The 25776-nt window shown below is 42.9% G+C and overlaps 1 protein-coding gene and 1 pseudogene across 2 annotated transcripts in view; both read right to left on the reverse strand.

Annotated features, from left to right (window-relative positions):
* Positions 1-13165, reverse strand: part of LOC310959732 (xylosyltransferase 1-like) — a 26846-nt pseudogene extending 13681 nt beyond the window's left edge. The window contains exons 1-4 of the transcript in view: positions 12869-13165; positions 6234-6771; positions 3575-3750; positions 2290-2492 (exon numbers count right to left, since the gene is read on the reverse strand). The product of the transcript in view is annotated as a xylosyltransferase 1-like (transcript). The remainder of the gene's footprint in view (positions 1-2289; positions 2493-3574; positions 3751-6233; positions 6772-12868) is intronic.
* A 7496-nt stretch (positions 13166-20661) lies between these two features.
* On the reverse strand, positions 20662-23939 carry LOC310959366 (uncharacterized protein). Its single transcript, XM_083930682.1, has 2 exons — positions 23825-23939; positions 20662-21246 (listed from the first exon to the last, which is right to left on the reverse strand). The coding sequence occupies exon 2, from the start codon at positions 21234-21236 to the stop codon at positions 20745-20747; it is 492 nt and encodes a 163-aa protein (XP_083786808.1). The 5' UTR covers positions 21237-21246; positions 23825-23939; the 3' UTR covers positions 20662-20744.
* Positions 23940-25776: the final 1837 nt, after the last annotated feature.

The raw sequence follows: 25776 nt of genomic DNA on the forward strand, positions 1-25776 counted from the left end.
AAACCAAACTGTAGAAATCTTTTCCTGCTGCTTCTGCATTAGAGTGAATGCAGCTTTAAGTGGAGTCTCCTCCTGCTGGACATTAGAGAGGATGCAGCTTTAAGTGGAGTCTCCTCCTGCTGGACATTAGAGAGGATGCAGCTTTAAGTGGAGTCTCCTCCTGCTGGACATTAGAGAGAATGCAGCTTTAAGTGGAGTCTCCTCCTGCTGGACATTAGAGAGAATGCAGCTTTAAGTGGAGTCTCCTCCTGCTGGACATTAGAGAGAATGCAGCTTTAAGTGGAGTCTCCTCCTGCTGGACATTAGAGTGAATGCAGCTTTAAGTGGAGTCTCCCCCTGCTGGACATTAGAGAGAATGCAGCTTTAAGTGGAGTCTCCTCCTGCTGGACATTAGAGAGAATGCAGCTTTAAGTGGAGTCTCCTCCTGCTGGACATTAGAGAGAATACAGCTTTAAGTGGAGTCTCCTCCTGCTGGACATTAGAGAGAATGCAGCTTTAAGTGGAGTCTCCTCCTGCTGGACATTAGAGAGAATGCAGCTTTAAGTGGAGTCTCCTCCTGCTGGACATTAGAGAGAATGCAGCTTTAAGTGGACATTAGAGAGACTGCAGCTTTAAGTGGAACTGTTGTATCTATTTTAAATGTCCTACATTAGAAATAGTCGATCACGGCTCAAATGAATCTGATTGGTTATTTGTTTTTCCGTCACATGTCTGATCCTCTGACGCAGACACTCAGTTTGATATTTAAAATGTCTGTGTGACCTACACACACACACACACACACACACACACACACACACACACACACACACACACACACACACACACACACACACACACACACACACACACACACACACACACACACACACACACACACACACACACACACACACACACACACACACACACACACACACACACACACACACACTCTGATGTCACAGCTATTGATGGTGTGCTAATGCTGTGGATGTGCGATGGATTTTAGCCGGAAGGGTCAAACACACAAACGTCACTTTGTCGGGAGGACAATGTGTGTGTGTGTGTGTGTGTGTGTGTGTGTGTGTGTGTGTTCTTGCATTTCTATCCTTACGAGGATCCATCTATTTTTAGTCATTTTGCATCTTTTTGTGGTGGTTTTGCATCTATTTTTAGTCATTTTGCATCTTTTTGTGGTGGTTTTGCATCTATTTTTAGTCATTTTGCATCTTTTTGTGGTGGTTTTGCATCTATTTTTAGTCATTTTGCATCTTTTTGTGATGGTTTTGCATCTATTTTAGTCATTTTGCATCTTTTTGTGGTGGTTTTGCATCTATTTTTAGTCATTTTGCATCTTTTTGTGCTGCTTTTGCATCTATTTTTCGTAATTTTGCATCTTTTTGTGGTGGTTTTGCATCTATTTTTAGTCATTTTGCATCTTTTTGTGGTGGTTTTGCATCTATTTTTAGTAATTTTGCATCTTTTTGTGGTGGTTTTGCATCTATTTTTAGTCATTTTCCATCTTTTTGTGGTGGTTTTGCATCTATTTTTAGTCATTTTGCATCTTTTTGTGCTGCTTTTGCATCTATTTTTCGTAATTTTGCATCTTTTTGTGGTGGTTTTGCATCTATTTTTAGTCATTTTGCATCTTTTTGTGGTGGTTTTGCATCTATTTTTAGTAATTTTGCATCTTTTTGTGGTGGTTTTGCATCTATTTTTAGTCATTTTCCATCTTTTTGTGGTGGTTTTGCAACTATTTTTAGTCATTTTGCATCTTTTTGTGGTGGTTTTGCATCTATTTTTAGTCATTTTGCATCTTTTTGTGGTGGTTTTGCCTCTATTTTTAGATTTTTCACATTTCTATTTCGTCGTTTTGTTTCTCTCTGAGGTCATTTTACATCTATTATTCTTTGTCATGGTCGTTTTGTGTCTATTTTTAGTCATTAAGCATCTCCTCGTGGTCGTTTTTCATCCCTGTGTTCACTCGTGGTCGTGTAACATTACTTTGTGATCATTCTTTGTTCTTTTCATCCATATGTTCTGAGTCAGGGCCCCTGACTCTGTGGGCCCCGGGTCCTGCGCCCTGTAGACCTGTTCAGTCATGCACCCATGCACCCATGCGCCTTTAGGGGCCGGTGGGAAACAACTCGTCCTTAAGTTCAGTGTTTTAATCTCATCCTGACATAATGAAATGCAAAAGTCACCATTTCACCTGGAATATTCCGGTACGACTTCAACCCTGAAACAAAAGACGGTGGATGAATGTGATCACTGAGGGCTGACCCCTCTGCTGAGCCGCTCTCTCACCTGATGGGGTAGTCTGCAGCGCTCAGGTTGATGAAGAAGTCCCAGGACCAGTCGGACATTTTGAGAAGGTCCTCCATGCTGCGCAGGTACATCGTCAGCAGGCTGGCGCCGCCCCAGATGGTGGACATCCTCCAGGGAGTGACCCGGACGTTAGGATACCGAGCGGCCAGGGACAGGATCTCTCTGTTGAGGTAGTTGGACCTCTGAAGGGGGGGGAGGAAGGTTTAGTGTCCCTTTAGGAAATGATTAAATAAACACCTGAGAGCTAACGGAGCAGCTCTGGGTTCACTAACAACAGGCTGGTGCCGACTGGTGATGGTATCGTTTATAGATGATTGAAGAGATGGTACTTAATATCTTACTATCAGAAATAAAAAGAGGTTTTAAAAATAATCTGCACACAGCGGTGCATTTAGAGACGTTTCCAGTGGAGCGTTGGGATGTTGGAATGGATCTGATGCTAGGACCGGGTCACCATCAAGATGCTAATTCTCGTTTCCATTCATAATATTTATTGTAAACGTTGCAAAGACGCAAATGAACAGTAACATCTAACGGACTTTGTAGCAGTTATGCAGCTATAGGAGCGATTGTTGTTAGGATGAAAGGATATTCGCCAAGCAAATCTCCGTTAGCATGTTAATGGTAATTCCCAGTATGTGTTAGCATTGAGCTAACGTCTGTATCCACGTTTGGATTCAGAAAGGTTCAGTTTTTGGACTCGGCAGCTTGAATCAAAAGTGTTTAAACGTAATTCTGGTTCTTTACCCTCTTGGTAGAACATACAGCAGACAGCAGCTTTGAGGCTTTTTATTTAACGCGGTGGCGCCCTCACACGATACAGAGTCAAAGGAGAGCGGCTTTCTGTCTCTGTGGCTCCAGTGACGTCATCTAACCGTGATTTCAGGCCCCGCCCATAAAACACTAAACCCACAAAATGTGAAAATCTGTTCCAACTCCATAACTCACTAACTTATCCAGCAGATCCATCTTTTGTGGAGTCCCACAGGGCTCTATACTGGGCCCACTCCTTTTCCTTTGTTTATATGCTTCTGTGAGATCACTTTATCATGTCTTTGCAGTTATTATTATTATTTTTGGTACAAACAGAAAGAAAAGGGGAGTTTAGATGTATTCTAGTATGAAAACGTAGAATAAATATGAAGGAAAAAATACAACGAAAATAAAAAAAACATATTCATCCAAACCCACATTTGCAAAGATAAATAATTATATGTGCATGTTCGGCCTGGATGTTAGTGACGCAGTGTCTCAGTGGTCTCACCTGGTCCACGTGAATGTAGTAGTAGTGCGAGGTGTGGTAGATGGCTTTGAAGAGACGCTGGAACTGACGCGAGGCTCGGCCGTGGACGACCAGGACGAAGGCGAACCGTGCCGGCGGCAGCTGGGCGGCAGCATCGGAGGGGTTCTCGTCCCACTGTACGTTCACGTTAGCCTTACCTGGACAGAGAGGACGGGGAGAGGTCAAGTCAGGACACATGCAGAGTTTCTTAAAGGGCAGTCAACAACAGGAGCTACATTTAATTACCGGTGCGTTCACGTCCTGTGGGAAATACAGATTGTGTCAGCGTAGTGGTTTTGCATCTATTTTTAGTCATTTTGCATCTTTTTGTGGTGATTTTGCATCTATTTTTAGTCATTTTGCATCTTTTTGTGGTGATTTTGCATCTATTTTTAGTCATTTTGCATCTTTTTGTGGTGGTTTTGCATCTATTTTTAGTCATTTTGCATCTTTTTGTGCTTGTTTTGCATCTATTTTTAGTCATTTTGCATCTTTTTGTGGTGGTTTTGCATCTATTTTTAGTCATTTTGCATCTTTTTGTGCTGGTTTTGCATCTATTTTTAGTCATTTTGCATCTTTTTGTGCTGGTTTTGCAGCTATTTTTAGTCATTTTGCATCTTTTTGTAGTGGTTTTGCCTCTTTTTTTAGTCATTTTTGTTGCTTTGTGGTCACTTTTGCTCGTTTTGTGTATACCTGTGGTCATTTAGCATCTCTGTCATCATCATTTTGTGTTTTTTTTCAGGGCCCCTGGTCCTGAGTCCGTACACCTGTTCAACAATATTTAACCTACCTCCTGATGAGCTAGCATGTCGGGGTTGGTAGCAACGGATTCCTGAGATTTTCTAGTTAATTTCTTGTAAAACGGAGCAGAGTCGTTCTGAGAAGAGCTCTCCCTCCGCCTTCACTTCCATCTTTGCTGGAAATATTGTGTGTTCGTGGTTGCGGGAGCTAAATCTGCCTGTTGTTGATACAAACCCTCCTGTGACAGCCTGACGCTCCACCATCATCACGCTCACTCACTCTAAAGATGGCGCGGGTCGAGGCCTGCATGCCCGGGTCTAATTAGTGTCCTCTCCGGGGCTGTGGGGCATGCTGGGATTGAGAGTTTGGAGGAGAAATGACTGTAATCAGGCGGCTCAGTGGAGCGCTGCTGTGACAGAGCGAGGGAGGCGGCGGGCGGTGGTGCGGGGGGGGGGGGGACGTCGTGCACGGTTAGAGACGAGTGCAGAAACACCCAACGTTTGTCTCAACAGCCCTCTCGTCTCAGCGCACGTCAGTCAAACTCAAACCCGATCGCCTCGGTGCCGCTCCAGTCTGCGGATATAATGACTAGTGTATCATGAAAGCAACCCGTAATCATATAAATTAAACCTCAAACGGCCCAGGGTGGTTCAGAGAGCACGACTACGAGTAAATCATTAGTCAGCCATTCCAAAAATAAGACTACAAACTGCTTCTTTAATTGGGGTGTAATTACGCTGGCTGGGATCATCCTCGCTGCGTCCGTGCCTCAAAATAAACCCGGCGCTTCCTCGTGGACTCTGGCACGTGCCGGGTTAAAAGTGCCTCAAACCAAACAGAAAAACGGGTAAATTTAAAAAAGTCTTATTTTTGTGTCCTGCCACTTCAAAGCAGCCGTACAATCATCGGGTTCCTGTCCCGGTCCGTCCCCCTCTCATGAAAGACTCATCAGATCACGGCTTAATACGTTTAAAGTGCAGAGTAACGCTCTTATTCTGCTCATATTACACACACACACACACACACACACACACACACACACACACACACACACACGCGGTAATTATACGCTCCTGGAACATGGAAATATGCTCCACCACACTGTTCTCATTCAGTCCAACAGAAAAAGAAACGCGGGGGAGGACGGGTGAACACGGGTGAACACGGGTGAACACGGGTGAACACGGGAACATGCAGACGCCTGAGCAGTGAACGCAGGACCTCAGATAAACCAGCTCTGTAGTGGGTCCGTCGCTCCACGAGCGGTTCAGGACCTCTATCCCACGTCCAAACCAGGTCCACTATCAGGACGTCCATCCACGACCCAACTTGGACGCCATATTGACGTTCGTAATGTGACCTTTGAACCGGACGTGGGTGCGGTTGTGAGCGTGGCCAACCCCTCTGGGTTGGAAGGGGGGAACTTGAGGACCTCGTTAGCGGAATATCCCAGCATGCTCTGGGCCGCGGCCTTATCCAGCTTGGGTTTGGCGTTTGCGACCAGCACATCTATCCCACGTCCAAACCAGGTCCACTATAAGGACGTCCCTCCACGACCCCACTTGGACGCCATATTGACGTTCATCATGTGACCTTTGAACTGGGAACATCTTTGACAGGTGCAGGAAATGTAGAAAATCAAGTTATTTAAAATTTAGTTTTACCTTTTTAAAATGTTTTTCTACTTTGACCTTTTTTTTTTTACCATCAAAATTCTATTTCCTGCTCCGTCGACCAACAATGACTGAACCCTGTGAACCTTCTTTTACGATCACTTGTTCCTTCATCGAACAAACAACAAACGCTCTGCGGCGTCGTGGTAACACGAGACCTGGACAGGAAGTAGTACTTTGAAAGGGCGTCAGGTCAGGACGTAAAGAGCGGGGAGTGCTGGTCTCACCTTCTATGGGGCAGTAGCGAGGCACCTTCTCCGGCATCAGCGCTCGCTCTTTGTGTTTGCAGTACGTCTCCACGATCTGCTGCCGGCACTCGCGGCTCTTGGCCCTGGACAGAGCAGAGATGGCTTCCTTCCCGCTGATCTCGCACTGCGGTTGCTCCTTCCTCGGCGGCGGCGGCGGCAGTGTGGCCGACTTCTTCGTGAGCTTTGGATCCCGATTGGAACCCCGGACAGGCGCCGTCACCGTCGGCACCTGGGGGTGTGGTTTACGGACGTGGGTGCGGTTGTGAGCGTGGCCCGCCCCTCTGGGTTGGACGGGGGGGAACTTGAGGACCTCGTTGGCGGATTTTCCCAGCATGCTCTGGGCCGCGGCTTTATCCAGCTTGCGTTTGGCGTTTGCGACGGGCACTCGTTGGCGTTGAGATCGAGCTCCCAGGTTGCTGTTGCTGTCGATGGTGTCGAAGTCTTTAGGGACCGAGTTCTCATTGTTGTTGCTGTCCAGGGGGAGCTTCTCTTTGGGCCGGTGGGGGTGGAAGACGTCCTGAGAGGGAGGAGAACAAACAGTTACAGCGTCGTCCTCAATGTACGTCTTCAAAACGTGTGCTAAAGTGTCCTCTAGGAGTCAAAACGTGTGTTAAAGTGTCCTCTAGGAGCATAAACGTGTGTTAAAGTGTCCTCTAGGAGCCTAAACGTGTGCTAAAGTGTCCTCTAGGAGCCTAAACGTGTGCTAAAGTGTCCTCTAGGAGCCTAAACGTGTGTTAAAGTGTCCTCTAGGAGCATAAACGTGTGCTAAAGTGTCCTCTAGGAGCATAAACGTCTGTTAAAGTGTCCTCTAGGAGCATAAACGTGTGCTAAAGTGTCCTCTAGGAACCAAACGTGTGTTAAAGTGTCCTCTAGGAGCCTAAACATGTGTTAAAGTGTCCTCTAGGAGCATAAACGTGTGCTAAAGTGTGACTCTAGGAGCCAAACGTGTGTTAAAGTGTCCTCTAGGAGCCTAAACGTGTGCTAAAGTGTCCTCTAGGAGCATAAACGTGTGCTAAAGTGTCCTCTAGGCGCATAAACGTGTGTTAAAGTGTCCTCTAGGAGCATAAACGTGTGTTAAAGTGTCCTCTAGGAGCATAAATGTGTGTTAAAGTGTCCTCTAGGAGCATAAACGTGTGCTAAAGTGTCCTCTAGGAGCATAAACGTGTGTTAAAGTGTCCTCTAGGAGCATAAACGTGTGATAAAATGTCCTCTAGGAGCATAAATGTGTGTTAAAGTGTCCTCTAGGAGCATAAATGTGTGTTAAAGTGTCCTCTAGGAGCATAAATGTGTGATAAAGTGTCCTCTAGGAGCATAAACATGTGTTAAAGTGTCCTCTTCAGTGGCGAGGATGCCCTAAATCTGCCCCTTCTTTTCCTTTTCGCCCCTGCCCTTCTAAAAGTCTGTGCACGCCCCTGCTCTTCAAATTCACTCTTTCTAGGAACAACGACGACGACAGAGAGCTGAAGAGAAAACACAGTCAAAGAGAAGAGAAAGGGAAAGAGGCTTTTAACCCCGGAGACCTCCCTGCAGTCATGAGTGTGTGTGTGTGTGTGTGTGTGTGTGTGTGTGTGTGTGTGTGTGTGTGTCCACAAGCCACGTGACCTCGACGGGTATTTTAATCCCACAGATCGCCCTAAATATCCGTCTTTTTCCAGGGATAAAGAGTGTGTTCTGACACTGACACACACACACACACGTATACACACACACACACACACACACACACACACACACACACACACACACACACACACACACACTATCAGGGTGCCTGTGGGGAGGCAGTAATATCAGCTCCTGCCACCTGCTCCTCACACAACCTTTCATTATCTCATCTGTAATATCAGTTTAGAGGAATGTGTGTGTGTGTGTGTGTGTGTGTGTGTGTGTGTGTGTGTGTGTGTGTGTGTGTGTGTGTGTGTCACAGCGATCACTGTGAGAGTAAAAGTACAGAGGAAAGCAGGAATAACCCTCCAGCGTGCAGAGAGACGCTTCTCTGTTCAGCTCAGGATGTTTCCTGTAAACGACGGTTAAGTTTAGACGACGGTTAAGTTCAGACCACTAAAGGAGACGGTTAAGTTAGACCACTAAAGGAGACGGTTAAGTTAGACGACCAAAGGAGACGGTGAAGTTTTCCTCGTATGTTTTCTTTGTGAATGATGATTTATGAATAATCCTGTAAAATGTTTCACTCCTGCGGTTTTTCCCAGAAGTCTGTAAGTGCTAAAATACCACTGCACCTACAAAGAGACCATTCACACACACACACACACACACACACACACACACACAGACACATACACACACACACACACAAACACACACACACACACACACACACACACACACACACACACACACACACACACAGCAGGATCTTATTAAAGTGCCTTCAGACCTCCTGCTGCTCGATGATAAAGGCGACGAAAAAGAGACAAGTCGTCTAAACTTAACGGTCTCCTTTAGTCGTTTAAACTTAACCGTCACCTTTAGTCGTCTAAACTTAACCGTCACCTTTAGTCGTCTAAACTTAACGGTCTCCTTTAGTCGTTTAAACTTAACCGTCACCTTTAGTCGTCTAAACTTAACCGTCTCCTTTAGTCGTCTAAACTTAACCGTCTTCTTTAGTCGTCTAAACTTAACCGTCTCCTTTAGAGACTAAACTTAACCGTCTCCTTTAGTCGTCTAAACTTAACCGTCTCCTTTAGTCTAAACTTAACCGTCTCCTTTAGTCTTCGGGGCTGAAGGACGAGAAAAGAGAAAACCGGCGTTTGATTCCACGTAAAAACCAAAAGTGATGGAAGTTAACGCTCGTTTATTCTCCCTGTACGTACGAGAACGACGTCACCGTCGCTGTAATCGTGTAAACTTTGGTTTCCTGCGTCACGCGTCACGACCTTTCATCTGCACTGCCCCCCCCCCGTGGTTCACGGCGGTACTGCGGCGCCTCGTCTCCGTGCGTGTCCACGGCTAACGCGGAGCAGAAATGAGGCTTTTTAACGTCACAAGTTAAATCTTCTGGTTTGTATCTGGACTCAAATAACGCCACAGTGACCACATCAGGACGCTGTTCCTGGAAGGAGATGCTGCTGTTTTTCCGCTGGTTTGAGCGCAGCAACGCCAAAAACGTACGCCGGAGTGCGCCCGAACAAAACAAAAGGAGTCCTGTGACGTGTCGACCCGCTTACAAGGATTGAAAACACACGAACGCGCCCCTCGGATGCAGAAATATGTCGTTATTACGGCGAGCTGCAAGTCGCCGCTGCTCGGTGTGTTTTGGGGTAAAAGGCCCTTTAAAAGCATCTCACACACACACACACACACACACACACACACACACACACACACACACACACACACACACACACACACACACACACAGACACACAGACACACACACACACACACACACACACACACACACACACACACACACAGTATTTAGGGATTATCGAACGATCTAAACTAGATTAGAAAGTATAAATCCCATCAGAGAAAACCGATCCAAACCAATCCTCTAATCTGATCTGACCTGGCTGTTAGGATGTGAACCAACAGTGTGTGTGTGTGTGTGTGTGTGCGTGTGTGTGTGTGTGTGTGTGTCCATCCCCTCAAAGGTGTGATGAATGCGAGCGTTGTGCAACTGTGGCGGCATCTGCGACTGCTGTAAACACACTCAACTGGACATCTCACCAGTCAGTACACACACACACACACACACACACACACACATACAGACGCGCACGCACGCACGCACGCACGCACGCACGCACACACATACATACGCGCACGCATGCACGCACGCACGCACGCACGCACACACACATACAGACGCGCACGCACACACACACACACACACACACACACACACACACACACACACACACACACACAGAATGCAGCTTTAAGTGGACATTAGAGAGAATGCAGCTTTAAGTGGACATTAGAGATGATCAGCTGTTTCCTGCTTTTTTAAAACTCACGGCTGTCGGTCGCACAACAGTTCACGCCGTCGACGCCTCCGAGTCACGCCTGTGCCGCCGAGCCGCATCCACTCCCGTTTCCATGGAAACGGAGCTGCCAACAAGTGCAGGGTCGGAGGCGTCGATTACCGCCCGACGCCCGGTGGAAAAACACATAATAGGTCTCCCTTGACCTTTTCATCTGCACTGCCCCCCTGTGGTTTACAGCGGTACTGCGGCGCCTCGTCTCCGTGCGTGTCCACGGCTAACGCAGAGCTCGTTTCTGGATGTTTCTCTTTCGCTGCTTTGAGCACCGCAACGCCAAAACGAGCGGCGGAGTGCGTCCAAACAAAAAGGCGGGATTTATAACAAACTGTGGTTCTCTCACTCATCGCCACCGACACTGCCCCCCCGCTGTGTCAGGTGGTACTGCAACGCTCCGTCCGTATCTGTACGCACCCACAGGCTTTCAGGGTACGGACAGAAATACGGAGGAAATGTAGCAGAGGACGTTTGCGGAGGACGTTTGCGGAGGCCGCGTCCGTAAACGTCTCTAACGCAGAGAAGAGAGGAGTCGTTATTTACGTCTCCTCTCTTCTTCACCTACAAAAAACTCCTGTTCCCATAAAGAGAGCTGGCATGTATCTCCTCTGCTTTAAAAGCCAATAACTGTCAGGACACACACACACACACGCACACACACACACACACACACACACACACACACACACACACACACACACACACACACACACACACACACACACACACACACACACACACACACACACACACACACACACACACAGAGGGAAGATCACAGGGCATCCGGTTAACTGTAATGAAAGGACGTAAAAATGGATGCCTGCAATACAGCCCACGTCTCTCTCTCTCTCTCTCTCTCTCACACACACACACACACACACACACACACACACACACACACACACACACACACACACACACACACACACACACACACACACACACACACACACACACACACACACACACACACACACACAGTGACATGTACAGTACTTCATGTCTTGACAGCACGAGAACACCTGGATCCCACCAGGTGAAGGTAAAGCAACACTCTCACACACAAAACGTGGTTTTCTGAGCATAAAAAAACACAAATAACACGGTGATTAAACATTAATATTAACATTAATATGCATGCACACCACACACACACACACACACGCCACACACACACACACACATGTACGCAGGCGTGACAGATGGATGCAAACTGAGCCGAGGAAAGACTTTGAACCTGATTTTTCCTGCAGAATATAAACGAACACTGTCCTTTTTCACCAGCTAATGTCAGGGGAAGGGAAAGGAGCCACTTCCATTAATAAAAGAGCCTTTCCCCAGCTCCCTGAAGTGTCTGCAGGTCCTTTAATATCACCACAGAAGCTTTAATTAAAACCTTAAATCACAAATCTGGGAGCAGACTCACTCCACAGTTTTATCTCCTACAGTAACTCACTGTGTGCTGCACTCACCTGTAATATACACACGACTGTTAAGGTTTCAGATTGAATGGATTTACAAAGAAATGTTGTTTTTTTTACCATTAAAAGCAACAAAATAACGTCACACACACGAGAAGCTCTGTTTTCTGTCGAGTGGAGAAAAGTCAAACCGAACCCCATTGAGAAAACGCATATTTTTATGTTTTATTTGAGTTTAAACAAACAAAAATGTCATGAAAACACAAATTATTATTCATAAGAACGGCATGGGTGTTGTTCTGTCATTCGGCGTGTATATTGTTAATACATTGACAGCCAATAGGACTTATTTCTTCTGTTCGTGCTGGTTGTACGCTCACACTACGGGGAGGCAAACTGGGTGAAACAAACACATTTATAAGTTTATAAAAAGTTTAAATTCTGCATAAAGACAAGGTGTGATTACAGGCAACTGCACAGTGGTTCAAATCATCCGGAAAAGGCTGGAAAGTTAAGTTTTACCCGGTGTGTCGATGCCTTAAATTGGCAGATTTTGATATGAAGTTTGGCCTCTCGACACCAGCTGAGTGGAGGAAAGTCAAACCGAACTCCGTTGAGAAAACATCATTTTTTACGCGCACTTGCGTTTTACTCAAATAAACATGTGATGGAAAGCACCAATGCTTATATTTAAGGACAATATGTGTGTTATTCTCACAATCGGCCTTCATATTTTATCTTAAATCTGCAGGTTTTTATATTAAGTCTGTCCTGTTGACACGTCTCCCAACACAGGTTGAGCGGAGAAAACATGTCAAACCGAACTCCGTTGAAAAAACGCACAATTCTCACGCGCTCTTGGTTTTAAACAATCAAACATGTGGTTAAAAACAAGAATGGTTGTATTTTAGGACAATATGTGTGTTGGTCTAACATTCGGCGTGCATATCACATAAAAATAAAGACAAATAAAGGCAAATATGAGTATTTCCTGTTGTTGAGACGGACGCGGGTGAACTGTTTTGATGCCCACAACAACAGGCTGCAGCGGCTCTGGAGCATCTTCTCCATGCGGTTCCCCCCGGGGACAAACGCTCGTTTTCCAGTGTTGTAGAGGAAAACACAGGTGTAAAATAAATAATAATAAATAAATAAATAAAATCCCATGCGTATCAGTCAAACCTACCGCCTGGAGCTTGTGCCGGACGGCCGCCTTTCCGAGCAGCAGCAGCGGCGGCGGCGGCGGCGGCGGGTCGCCCTTCCTCTGCAGCCCCCTCCGCGGGAGCTCCCAGTCGGCTTTGTTGCTCCCCGCGGCTCGGTCCTCTCTCTTCTCCCGGCTCCTGGCGCCCCCGTCCCCGGCAGAGTCCAGGCTGCTGAAGTTCCACACAATGAGGGTCTGGACCAGCAGCACGGCCAGCGCGGCGACCAGCAGGGCGGACTTGGAGCGCCGGGCCAGCCTGCGGGCGCACGGGTTACCGGGCATGGTTCTCTCCCTCCTCCTCCTCCTCCCTCCGGCTCAAGCTGAGAGCCCCATCCGCTAAACGCCGACAGCGGGGTGTGAATGCTCCCCTACGCGGCCTGAGAGGGGGTACTGGCGGGGAGGGACAGGAGGGAGGGAGGGAGGAGGAGGGAGGGAATTTGGCAAAAGCCTGAAAAGAGGAGAGAGAGGTGCGGGAGGTTTGGAGGCTGCAGAGAGGACACAGAGGCCCCCATGTGGCCGCGGAAGAGTCAACAGCTTAGTGACAAAAGAGCATTTATTTTGTCATTTAGAGAAAATGAGTCTGCAGAGAGACGCCAACAGGGCCGGGGGCAGGACCTCCAGGGCCCGGGGGCAGCAGGCCCACCCCCCATCACCACCATCATAAATAAATACTTTATTAAAGTGTAATTATGGTGTAAAATCACCCCACGGTCTTTTTCAGCCCAGTTCAGAACAAAGATTCACCACCAGAGGAAAATTGCAGCTGTGCGACGCTCTGAAACCCGCTCAGACCAATGAGACGAGGCGGTGCACCGTCTCCATAGCAACGTAATGTAATTGTAATATAAATAAAATAATATAGAATTAAAAATGCACCTTTATCTCAAATCCACTTAGTATGTTGTTTATAGTGTTTAAATGTGCAATACTGTTCTTATTGTAGTTTATATTCTGTATTTTTGATTGTTTTGTACCGCTGCTACGACGACGGTGAAGGCATTCAAAGGTCTTTTTTAACCACTAATGCTGCTGAAAATAACAGCAAACCTCTGCAGCAGCATGAGAAGAGTCCCTACACACACAACAAAGCGTCATCAGCGTAGTTAGTGAAGCCAGAGTTTATTAAAGAGTGTTTTAAAGACTTACCTACTGGCCCCTGTACCAGCTCCTCTCATAGTAAAGAAACAGAACAAAACCTAGAACTTTAATAAATTCATCATTTTCACGAGTTTCTCCTTTATTTAATTTGATTAAAGTGAAATCAGTTCAGCGCTCAAGTGTAACTGATGGGAGATGAAGCGAACACACACACACACACAGACACACGCACACAGACACACACACACACGCACACACACACACAAAGACTCACACACACGCAGACACACACACACACAGACACACAGACACAGACACACACAGACAGACACACAGACACACACACACACGCACACACAGACACACACACACACACACACACACACACACTGACACACACACACACACACACAGTATAGCACATTAGTCTGATTTCATGCATATTGCAGAGAAGTGTCATGGATCTAATTGAGTGAACGTCTAAAAATAGACCTGATTTCCTCTTCTCCTCTTCTTCTCTTCTTCTCTTCTCCTCTTCTTCTCTCCCTCTCCTCCAGACGTCTCGTGTCTTCTTCTCTCTCTCTGAACTGCGTCCCCCAACGTTTCGTTCTCCTCCGTCGTGTTAAAGCGGCAGCAGAGGATTCAGAACTATCACGATGAGACGTTAAATGACCACAAACGACACAAAACAACAACCAACGGTCCAGGAACGACGACAAAGGGACGCAAAATAACCGCAGAGATGCAAAACCCCCACTTAGAGGAGGAAAAGATCTAAAACAGGGATGCAAAATGAGTAAAAAATAGACGTAATAACCAAAGCAGGGATGCAAAATGACTAATAATAGACGTAAAAACCAAAGCAGGGATGCAAAATGAGTAAAAATAGACGTAATAACCAAAGCAGGGATGCAAAATGACTAAAAATAGACGTAAAAACCAAAGCAGGGATGCAAAATGAGTAAAAATAGACGTAATAACCAAAGCAGGGATGCAAAATGACTAAAAATAGACGTAAAACCAAAGCAGGGATGCAAAATGACTGAAAATAGACGTAAAACCAAAGCAGGGATGCAAAATGACTGAAAATAGACGTAAAAACCAAAGCAGGGATGCAAAATGAGTAAAAATAGACGTAAAACAAAAGCAGGGATGCAAAATGACTGAAAATAGACGTAAAAACCAAAGCAGGGATGCAAAATGAGTAAAAATAGACGTAATAACCAAAGCAGGGATGCAAAATGACTAAAAATAGACGTAAAACCAAAGCAGGGATGCAAAATGACTGAAAATAGACGTAAAACCAAAGCATGGATGCAAAATGACTAAAAATAGACGTAAAAACCAAAGCAGGGATGCAAAATGACTGAAAATAGACGTAAAAACCAAAGCAGGGATGCAAAATGAGTAAAAATAGACGTAAAAACCAAAGCAGGGATGCAAAATGACTGAAAATAGACGTAGAAACCAAAGCAGGGACGCAAAATGACTAAAAATAGACGTAAAAACCAAAGCTGGGATGCAAAATGACTGAAAATAGACGTAAAAACCAAAGTAGGGATGCAAAATGACTAAAAATAGACGTAAAAACCAAAGCAGGGATGCAAAATGACTGAAAATAGACGTAAAAACCAAAGCTGGGATGCAAAATGACTGAAAATAGACGTAGAAACCAAAGCAGGGATGCAAAATGACTAAAAATAGACGTAAAAACCAAAGCTGGGATGCAAAATGACTGAAAATAGACGTAAAAACCAAAGTAGGGATGCAAAATGACTAAAAATAGACGTCAAAACCAAAGCAGGGATGCAAAATGACTGAAAATAGACGTAAAAACCAAAGCAGGGATGCAAAATGAGTAAAAATAGACGTAAAACCAAAGCAGGGATGCAAAATGACTAAAAATAGACGTAAAACCAAAGCAGGGATGCAAAATGACTGAAAATAGACGTAAAAACCAAAGCAGGGATGCAAAATGACTGAAAATAGACGTAAAAACCAAAGCAGGGATGCAAAATGAGTAAAAATAGACGTAAAAACCAAAGCTGGGATGCAAAATGACTGAAAATAGACGTAGAAACCAAAGCAGGGATGCAAAATGAGTAAAAATAGACGTAAAAACCAAAGCTGGGATGCAAAATGACTGAAAATAGACGTAAAAACCAAAGCAGGGATGCAAAATGACTAAAAATAGACGTAAAAACCAAAGCAGGGATGCAAAATGACTGAAAATAGACGTAAAAACCAAAGCTGGGATGCAAAATGACTGAAAATAGACGTAGAAACCAAAGCAGGGATGCAAAATGACTAAAAATAGACGTAAAAACCAAAGCTGGGATGCAAAATGACTGAAAATAGACGTAAAAACCAAAGCAGGGATGCAAAATGACTAAAAATAGACGTCAAAACCAAAGCAGGGATGCAAAATGACTGAAAATAGACGTAAAAACCAAAGCAGGGATGCAAAATGAGTAAAAATAGACGTAAAACAAAAGCAGGGATGCAAAATGACTAAAAATAGACGTAAAACCAAAGCAGGGATGCAAAATGACTAAAAATAGACGTAAAACAAAAGCAGGGATGCAAAATGACTAAAAATAGACGTAAAACAAAAGCAGGGATGCAAAATGACTGAAAATAGACGTAAAAACCAAAGCAGGGATGCAAAATGACTAAAAATAGACATAAAAACCAAAGCTGGGATGCAAAATGACTGAAAATAGACGTAGAAACCAAAGCAGGGATGCAAAATGACTAAAAATAGACGTCAAAACCAAAGCAGGGATGCAAAATGACTGAAAATAGACGTAAAAACCAAAGCAGGGATGCAAAATGACTAAAAATAGACGTCAAAACCAAAGCAGGGATGCAAAATGACTGAAAATAGACGTAAAAACCAAAGCAGGGATGCAAAATGAGTAAAAATAGACGTAAAACAAAAGCAGGGATGCAAAATGACTAAAAATAGACGTAAAACCAAAGCAGGGATGCAAAATGACTGAAAATAGACGTAAAAACCAAAGCAGGGATGCAAAATTACTGAAAATAGACGTAAAAACCAAAGCAGGGATGCAAAATGAGTAAAAATAGACGTAAAAACCAAAGCAGGGATGCAAAATGAGTAAAAATAGACGTAAAAACCAAAGCAGGGATGCAAAATGATTAAAAATAGACGTAAAAACCAAAGCAGGGATGCAAAATGAGTAAAAATAGACGTAAAAACCAAAGCAGGGATGCAAAATGACTAAAAATAGACGTAAAACCAAAGCAGGGATGCAAAATGACTGAAAATAGACGTAAAAACCAAAGCAGGGATGCAAAATGAGTAAAAATAGACGTAAAAACCAAAGCTGGGATGCAAAATGACTGAAAATAGACGTAGAAACCAAAGCAGGGACGCAAAATGACTAAAAATAGACGTAAAAACCAAAGCTGGGATGCAAAATGACTGAAAATAGACGTAAAAACCAAAGTAGGGATGCAAAATGACTGAAAATAGACGTAAAAACCAAAGCAGGGATGCAAAATGACTAAAAATAGACGTCAAAACCAAAGCAGGGATGCAAAATGACTGAAAATAGACGTAAAAACCAAAGCAGGGATGCAAAATGAGTAAAAATAGACGTAAAACAAAAGCAGGGATGCAAAATGACTAAAAATAGACGTAAAACCAAAGCAGGGATGCAAAATGACTGAAAATAGACGTAAAAACCAAAGCAGGGATGCAAAATGACTGAAAATAGACGTAAAAACCAAAGCAGGGATGCAAAATGAGTAAAAATAGACGTAAAAACCAAAGCTGGGATGCAAAATGACTGAAAATAGACGTAGAAACCAAAGCAGGGATGCAAAATGACTAAAAATAGACGTAAAAACCAAAGCTGGGATGCAAAATGACTGAAAATAGACGTAAAAACCAAAGCAGGGATGCAAAATGACTAAAAATAGACGTAAAAACCAAAGCAGGGATGCAAAATGACTGAAAATAGACGTAAAAACCAAAGCTGGGATGCAAAATGACTGAAAATAGACGTAGAAACCAAAGCAGGGATGCAAAATGACTAAAAATAGACGTAAAAACCAAAGCTGGGATGCAAAATGACTAAAAATAGACGTAAAAACCAAAGCAGGGATGCAAAATGACTAAAAATAGACGTCAAAACCAAAGCAGGGATGCAAAATGACTGAAAATAGACGTAAAAACCAAAGCAGGGATGCAAAATGACTAAAAATAGACGTAAAACAAAAGCAGGGATGCAAAATGACTAAAAATAGACGTAAAACCAAAGCAGGGATGCAAAATGACTAAAAATAGACGTAAAACAAAAGCAGGGATGCAAAATGACTAAAAATAGACGTAAAACAAAAGCAGGGATGCAAAATGACTGAAAATAGACGTAAAAACCAAAGCAGGGATGCAAAATGACTAAAAATAGACATAAAAACCAAAGCTGGGATGCAAAATGACTGAAAATAGACGTAGAAACCAAAGCAGGGATGCAAAATGACTAAAAATAGACGTCAAAACCAAAGCAGGGATGCAAAATGACTGAAAATAGACGTAAAAACCAAAGCAGGGATGCAAAATGACTAAAAATAGACGTCAAAACCAAAGCAGGGATGCAAAATGACTGAAAATAGACGTAAAAACCAAAGCAGGGATGCAAAATGAGTAAAAATAGACGTAAAACAAAAGCAGGGATGCAAAATGACTAAAAATAGACGTAAAACCAAAGCAGGGATGCAAAATGACTGAAAATAGACGTAAAAACCAAAGCAGGGATGCAAAATGACTGAAAATAGACGTAAAAACCAAAGCAGGGATGCAAAATGAGTAAAAATAGACGTAAAAACCAAAGCTGGGATGCAAAATGACTGAAAATAGACGTAGAAACCAAAGCAGGGACGCAAAATGACTAAAAATAGACGTAAAAACCAAAGCTGGGATGCAAAATGACTGAAAATAGACGTAAAAACCAAAGTAGGGATGCAAAATGACTGAAAATAGACGTAAAAACCAAAGCAGGGATGCAAAATGACTAAAAATAGACGTCAAAACCAAAGCAGGGATGCAAAATGACTGAAAATAGACGTAAAAACCAAAGCAGGGATGCAAAATGAGTAAAAATAGACGTAAAACAAAAGCAGGGATGCAAAATGACTAAAAATAGACGTAAAACCAAAGCAGGGATGCAAAATGACTGAAAATAGACGTAAAAACCAAAGCGGGGAATGCAAAATGACTGAAAATAGACTTAAAAACCAAAGCAGGGATGCAAAATGAGTAAAAATAGACGTAAAAACCAAAGCTGGGATGCAAAATGACTGAAAATAGACGTAGAAACCAAAGCAGGGATGCAAAATGACTAAAAATAGACGTAAAAACCAAAGCTGGGATGCAAAATGACTGAAAATAGACGTAAAAACCAAAGCAGGGATGCAAAATGACTAAAAATAGACGTAAAAACCAAAGCAGGGATGCAAAATGACTGAAAATAGACGTAAAAACCAAAGCTGGGATGCAAAATGACTGAAAATAGACGTAGAAACCAAAGCAGGGATGCAAAATGACTAAAAATAGACGTAAAAACCAAAGCTGGGATGCAAAATGACTAAAAATAGACGTAAAAACCAAAGCAGGGATGCAAAATGACTAAAAATAGACGTCAAAACCAAAGCAGGGATGCAAAATGACTGAAAATAGACGTAAAAACCAAAGCAGGGATGCAAAATGACTAAAAATAGACGTAAAACAAAAGCAGGGATGCAAAATGACTAAAAATAGACGTAAAACCAAAGCAGGGATGCAAAATGACTAAAAATAGACGTAAAACAAAAGCAGGGATGCAAAATGACTAAAAATAGACGTAAAACAAAAGCAGGGATGCAAAATGACTGAAAATAGACGTAAAAACCAAAGCAGGGATGCAAAATGACTAAAAATAGACATAAAAACCAAAGCTGGGATGCAAAATGACTGAAAATAGACGTAGAAACCAAAGCAGGGATGCAAAATGACTAAAAATAGACGTCAAAACCAAAGCAGGGATGCAAAATGACTGAAAATAGACGTAAAAACCAAAGCAGGGATGCAAAATGACTAAAAATAGACGTCAAAACCAAAGCAGGGATGCAAAATGACTGAAAATAGACGTAAAAACCAAAGCAGGGATGCAAAATGAGTAAAAATAGACGTAAAACAAAAGCAGGGATGCAAAATGACTAAAAATAGACGTAAAACCAAAGCAGGGATGCAAAATGACTGAAAATAGACGTAAAAACCAAAGCAGGGATGCAAAATGACTGAAAATAGACGTAAAAACCAAAGCAGGGATGCAAAATGAGTAAAAATAGACGTAAAAACCAAAGCAGGGATGCAAAATGACTAAAAATAGACGTAAAACCAAAGCTGGGATGCAAAATGACTAAAAATAGACGTAAAAACCAAAGCAGGGATGCAAAATGAGTAAAAATAGACGTAAAAACCAAAGCAGGGATGCAAAATGAGTAAAAATAGACGTAAAAACCAAAGCTGGGATGCAAAATGACTAAAAATAGACGTAAAAACCAAAGCAGGGATGCAAAATGAGTAAAAATAGACGTAAAACAAAAGCAGGGATGCAAAATGACTGAAAATAGACGTAAAAACCAAAGCAGGGATGCAAAATGACTCATCACTCTCGGTTTCAACCATTTATTTCGTGTCACAAAAATAAAAATTCTTTTGATCGTACAAAAATAAAACGGTAACGGGTCGTAGCGCTCATTTGTAGTCCCACGCCGCGCCGCGCCCCCATGGTTGGACTGGAACCGGTTCGATGGTTTTGAGGATCTGGATCTGATTCGGATCCCAGACACAATCCTCCTCCAACCCGCTCGGCACCATCCCGCAGCCGGGCGGCACCCAGGCCGTGTCGTAGCCGTGGTCGTGCCAGGTCTTCTGCAGCGGGTGGCCTTGGCAGTCGATGGCGATCACTTGCCCCACCTTAACCATGACCTTGATGACGACCTTGTCTTCCTCGGGGTGGTCGATGGGGTAACGGCTCGCCTTCTGCAGGTCCCTGCTGAGGTAGACGCCGCGGCCGAGCATCCCGCCCTTAGACTGGCGAAACCTGTGGACCAGGATGGAGCGGGCCGCCGCCCTGGTGGTGCCGTGGAACATCACGTACCTTCCACCACAGGCGGGTTCACTGAGGCCCAGAGGGACAACGCCACGGGGGAGGGGACCGTCCTCCTCAGCCCACTGGAACGCCATGATGCTGTCTCTGCAGGACAGAACCACGGGCGACCGTTAAGTTCAGACGACTTAAGGTGACCGTTAAGCTTAGACACTAAAGGAGACGGTTAAGTTTAGTCGACTAAAGGAGACGGTTAAGTTTAGTCACTAAAGGAGACGGTTATGTTTAGACCACTAAAGGAGACGGTTAAGTTTAGTCGACTAAAGGAGACGGTTAAGTTTAGACACTAAAGGAGACGGTTAAGTTTAGTCGACTAAAGGAGACGGTTAAGTTTAGACACTAAAGGAGACGGTTAAGTTTAGTCGACTAAAGGAGACGGTTAAGTTTAGACACTAAAGGAGACGGTTAAGTTTAGTCGACTAAAGGAGACGGTTAAGTTTAGACACTAAAGGAGACGGTTAAGTTTAGTCGACTAAAGGAGACGGTTAAGTTTAGACACTAAAGGAGACGGTTAAGTTTAGTCACTAAAGGAGACGATTAAGTTTAGACACTAAAGGAGACGGTTAAGTTTAGTCGACTAAAGGAGACGGTTAAGTTTAGACACTAAAGGAGACGGTTAAGTTTAGTCGACTAAAGGAGACGGTTAAGTTTAGACACTAAAGGAGACGGTTAAGTTTAGTCACTAAAGGAGACGGTTAAGTTTAGACGACTAAAGGAGACGGTTAAGTTTAGTCTCTAAAGGAGACGGTTAAGTTTAGACACTAAAGGAGACGGTTAAGTTTAGTCACTAAAGGAGACGGTTAAGTTTAGACACTAAAGGAGACGGTTAAGTTTAGACGACTAAAGGAGACGGTTAAGTTTAGACACTAAAGGAGACGGTTAAGTTTAGACGATTAAAGGAGACGGTTAAGTTTAGTCACTAAAGGAGACGGTTAAGTTTAGTCACTAAAGGAGACGGTTAAGTTTAGACACTAAAGGAGACGGTTAAGTTTAGTCACTAAAGGAGACGGTTAAGTTTAGACACTAAAGGAGACGGTTAAGTTTAGACGACTAAAGGAGACGGTTAAGTTTAGACGACTAAAGGAGACGGTTAAGTTTAGACGACTAAAGGAGACGGTTAAGTTTAGTCACTAAAGGAGACGGTTAAGTTTAGACACTAAAGGAGACGGTTAAGTTTAGTCACTAAAGGAGACGGTTAAGTTTAGACACTAAAGGAGACGGTTAAGTTTAGACACTAAAGGAGACGGTTAAGTTTAGACGACTAAAGGAGACGGTTAAGTTTAGACGACTAAAGGAGACGGTTAAGTTTAGACACTAAAGGAGACGGTTAAGTTTAGTCTCTAAAGGTGACGGTTAAGTTTAGACGACTAAAGGAGACGGTTAAGTTTAGACCACTAAAGGAGACGGTTAAGTTTAGTCTCTAAAGGTGACGGTTAAGTTTAGACGACTAAAGGAGACGGTTAAGTTTAGACTCTAAAGGTGACGGTTAAGTTTAGACGACTAAAGGAGACGGTTAAGTTTAGTCTCTAAAGGAGACGGTTAAGTTTAGACGACTAAAGGAGACGGTTAAGTTTAGTCTCTAAAGGTGACGGTTAAGTTTAGACACTAAAGGAGACGGTTAAGTTTAGACGACTAAAGGAGACGGTTAAGTTTAGACACTAAAGGTGACGGTTAAGTTTAGACACTAAAGGAGACGGTTAAGTTTAGACACTAAAGGAGACGGTTAAGTTTAGTCACTAAAGGAGACGGTTAAGTTTAGACACTAAAGGAGACGGTTAAGTTTAGACGACTAAAGGAGACGGTTAAGTTTATACACTAAAGGAGACGGTTAAGTTTAGTCACTAAAGGAGACGGTTAAGTTTAGACGACTAAAGGAGACGGTTAAGTTTAGACTCTAAAGGTGACGGTTAAGTTTAGACGACTAAAGGAGATGGTTAAGTTTAGTCTCTAAAGGTGACGGTTAAGTTTAGACACTAAAGGAGACGGTTAAGTTTAGACACTAAAGGAGACGGTTAAGTTTAGACGACTAAAGGAGACGGTTAAGTTTAGACACTAAAGGTGACGGTTAAGTTTAGACACTAAAGGAGACGGTTAAGTTTAGACGACCAAAGGAGACGGTTAAGTTCAGACGACTAAAGGAGACGGTTAAGTTCAGTCGACTAAAGGAGACGGTTAAGTTCAGTCGACTAAAGGAGACGGTTAAGTTTAGACGACTAAAGGAGACGGTTAAGTTAAGTCACTAAAGGAGACTGTTAAGTTTAGACGACTAAAGGAGACGGTTAAGTTTAGACACTAAAGGAGACGGTTAAGTTTAGACACTAAAGGAGACGGTTAAGTTTAGTCTCTAAAGGAGACGGTTAAGTTTAGTCACTAAAGGAGACGGTTAAGTTTAGACACTAAAGGAGACGGTTAAGTTTAGACGACTAAAGGAGACGGTTAAGTTTAGACACTAAAGGAGACGGTTAAGTTTAGACTAAAGGAGACGGTTAAGTTTAGACACTAAAGGAGACGGTTAAGTTTAGTCTCTAAAGGAGACGGTTAAGTTTAGTCTCTAAAGGAGACGGTTAAGTTTAGACACTAAAGGAGACGGTTAAGTTTAGTCACTAAAGGAGACGGTTAAGTTTAGACACTAAAGGTGACGGTTAAGTTTAGTTTGTTCACGTACCTGTGTGAATGTGGATCCAGAGGTGTGTGTCCCTGTGTGTGTGTGTGTGTGTGTCCCTGTGTGTGTGTGTGTCCTTTTTTATGTGCTCCTTCAGAACCTTTCACTTTCGTTTCCTCTGAAATTATTTTCATAAAATTTTTTTTTCTGCTGCAACAACAAAAGGAGACGCTGACGCTCGTCCACACCCAGTTTCCTGCTGTTTCACTTCTGAGGACACACAACAGAGTGACACTGGGCTGCAGCTACACAACTACACAAGGACTCAAAGCTGCACAAATACATTTGAGTCTGACCGAAGGACAACTTTGTGTCTCTTTGTAGTTGTTTTGTCTTTGTTGTTGTTTTGTGTCTCTTTGTTGTTGTTTTGCGTCTCTTTGTAGTTGTTTTGTGTCTCTTTGTAGTTGTTTTGTGTCTCTTTGTTGTTGTTTTGCGTCTCTTTGTTGTTGTTTTGCGTCTCTTTGTTGTTGTTTTGTGTCTCTTTGTAGTTGTTTTGTGTCTCTTTGTAGTTGTTTTGCGTGTCTTTGTTGTTGTTTTGCGTCTCTTTGTTGTTGTTTTGCGTCTCTTTGTTGTTGTTTTGCGTCTCTTTGTAGTTGTTTTGTGTCTCTTTGTAGTTGTTTTGTGTCTTTGTAGTTGTTTTGTGTCTCTTTGTGGTTGTTTTGTCTCTTTGTGGTTGTTTTGTGTCTCTTTGTAGTTGTTTTGTCTCTTTGTGGTTGTTTTGTGTGTCTTTGTGGTTGTTTTGTGTCTCTTTGTAGTTGTTTTGTCTCTTTGTGGTTGTTTTGTGTCTCTTTGTGGTTGTTTTGTGTCTCTTTGTGGTTGTTTTGTGTCTCTTTGTAGTTTTTTGTCTCTTTGTGGTTGTTTTGTGTCTCTTTGTAGTTGTTTTGTCTTTGTTGTTGTTTTGTGTCTCTTTGTAGTTGTTTTGTGTCTCTTTGTTGTTGTTTTGTGTGTCTTTGTAGTTGTTTTGTGTCTCTTTGTAGTTGTTTTGTGTCTCTTTGTAGTTGTTTTGTGTCTCTTTGTGGTTGTTTTGTGTCTCTTTGTAGTTCTTTTGTGTCTTTGTGGTTGTTTTGTGTCTCTTTGTAGTTGTTTTAAGTGTCTTTGTAGTTTTTGTGTCTCTTTGTGGTTGTTTTGTGTCTCTTTGTAGTTGTTTTGTCTTTGTGGTTGTTTTGTGTCTCTTTGTAGTTGTTTTGTGTCTCTTTGTAGTTGTTTCTGTCTCTTTGTGGTTGTTTTGTGTCTCTTTGTGTCTCCTTGTAGTTGTTTTGTGTCTCTTTGTAGTTGTTTTGTGTCTCTTTGTGGTTGTTTTGTGTCTCTTTGTAGTTGTTTTGTGTCTATTTGTAGTTGTTTTGTGTCTCCTTGTAGTTGTTTTGTCTCTTTGTGTTTGTTTTGTGTCTCTTTGTGGTTGTTTTGTGTCTCCTTGTAGTTGTTTTGTGTCTTTGTGGTTGTTTTGTGTCTCTTTGTAGTTGTTTTAAGTGTCTTTGTAGTTTTTTTGTCTCTTTGTGGTTGTTTAGTGTCTCTTTGTAGTTGTTTTGTCTTTGTAGTTGTTTTGTGTCTCTTTGTTGTTGTTTTGTGTCTTTGTAGTTGTTTTGTGTCTCTTTGTAGTTGTTTTGTGTCTCTTTGTAGTTGTTTTGTGTCTCTTTGTGGTTGTTATGTGTCTCTTTGTAGTTGTTCTGTGTCTCTTTGTAGTTGTTTTGTGTCTCTTTGTGGTTGTTATGTGTCTCTTTGTAGTTGTTCTGTGTCTCTTTGTAGTTGTTTTGTGTCTCTTTGTTGTTGTTTTGTGTCTCTTTGTAGTTGTTTTGTGTCTCTTTGTAGTTGTTTTGTGTCTCTTTGTAGTTGTTTTGTGTCTCTTTGTAGTTGTTCTGTGTCTCTTTGTAGTTGTTTTGAGTGTCTTTGGAGTTTTTTTGTCTCTTTGTAGTTGTTTTGTCTTTGTAGTTGTTTTGCGTCTCTTTGTAGTTGTTTTG

The sequence above is a fragment of the Echiichthys vipera genome, assembly GCF_963691815.1.
Source record: "Echiichthys vipera genome assembly, chromosome: 17".
NCBI classification, from domain to species: Eukaryota; Metazoa; Chordata; class Actinopteri; order Perciformes; family Trachinidae; genus Echiichthys; species Echiichthys vipera.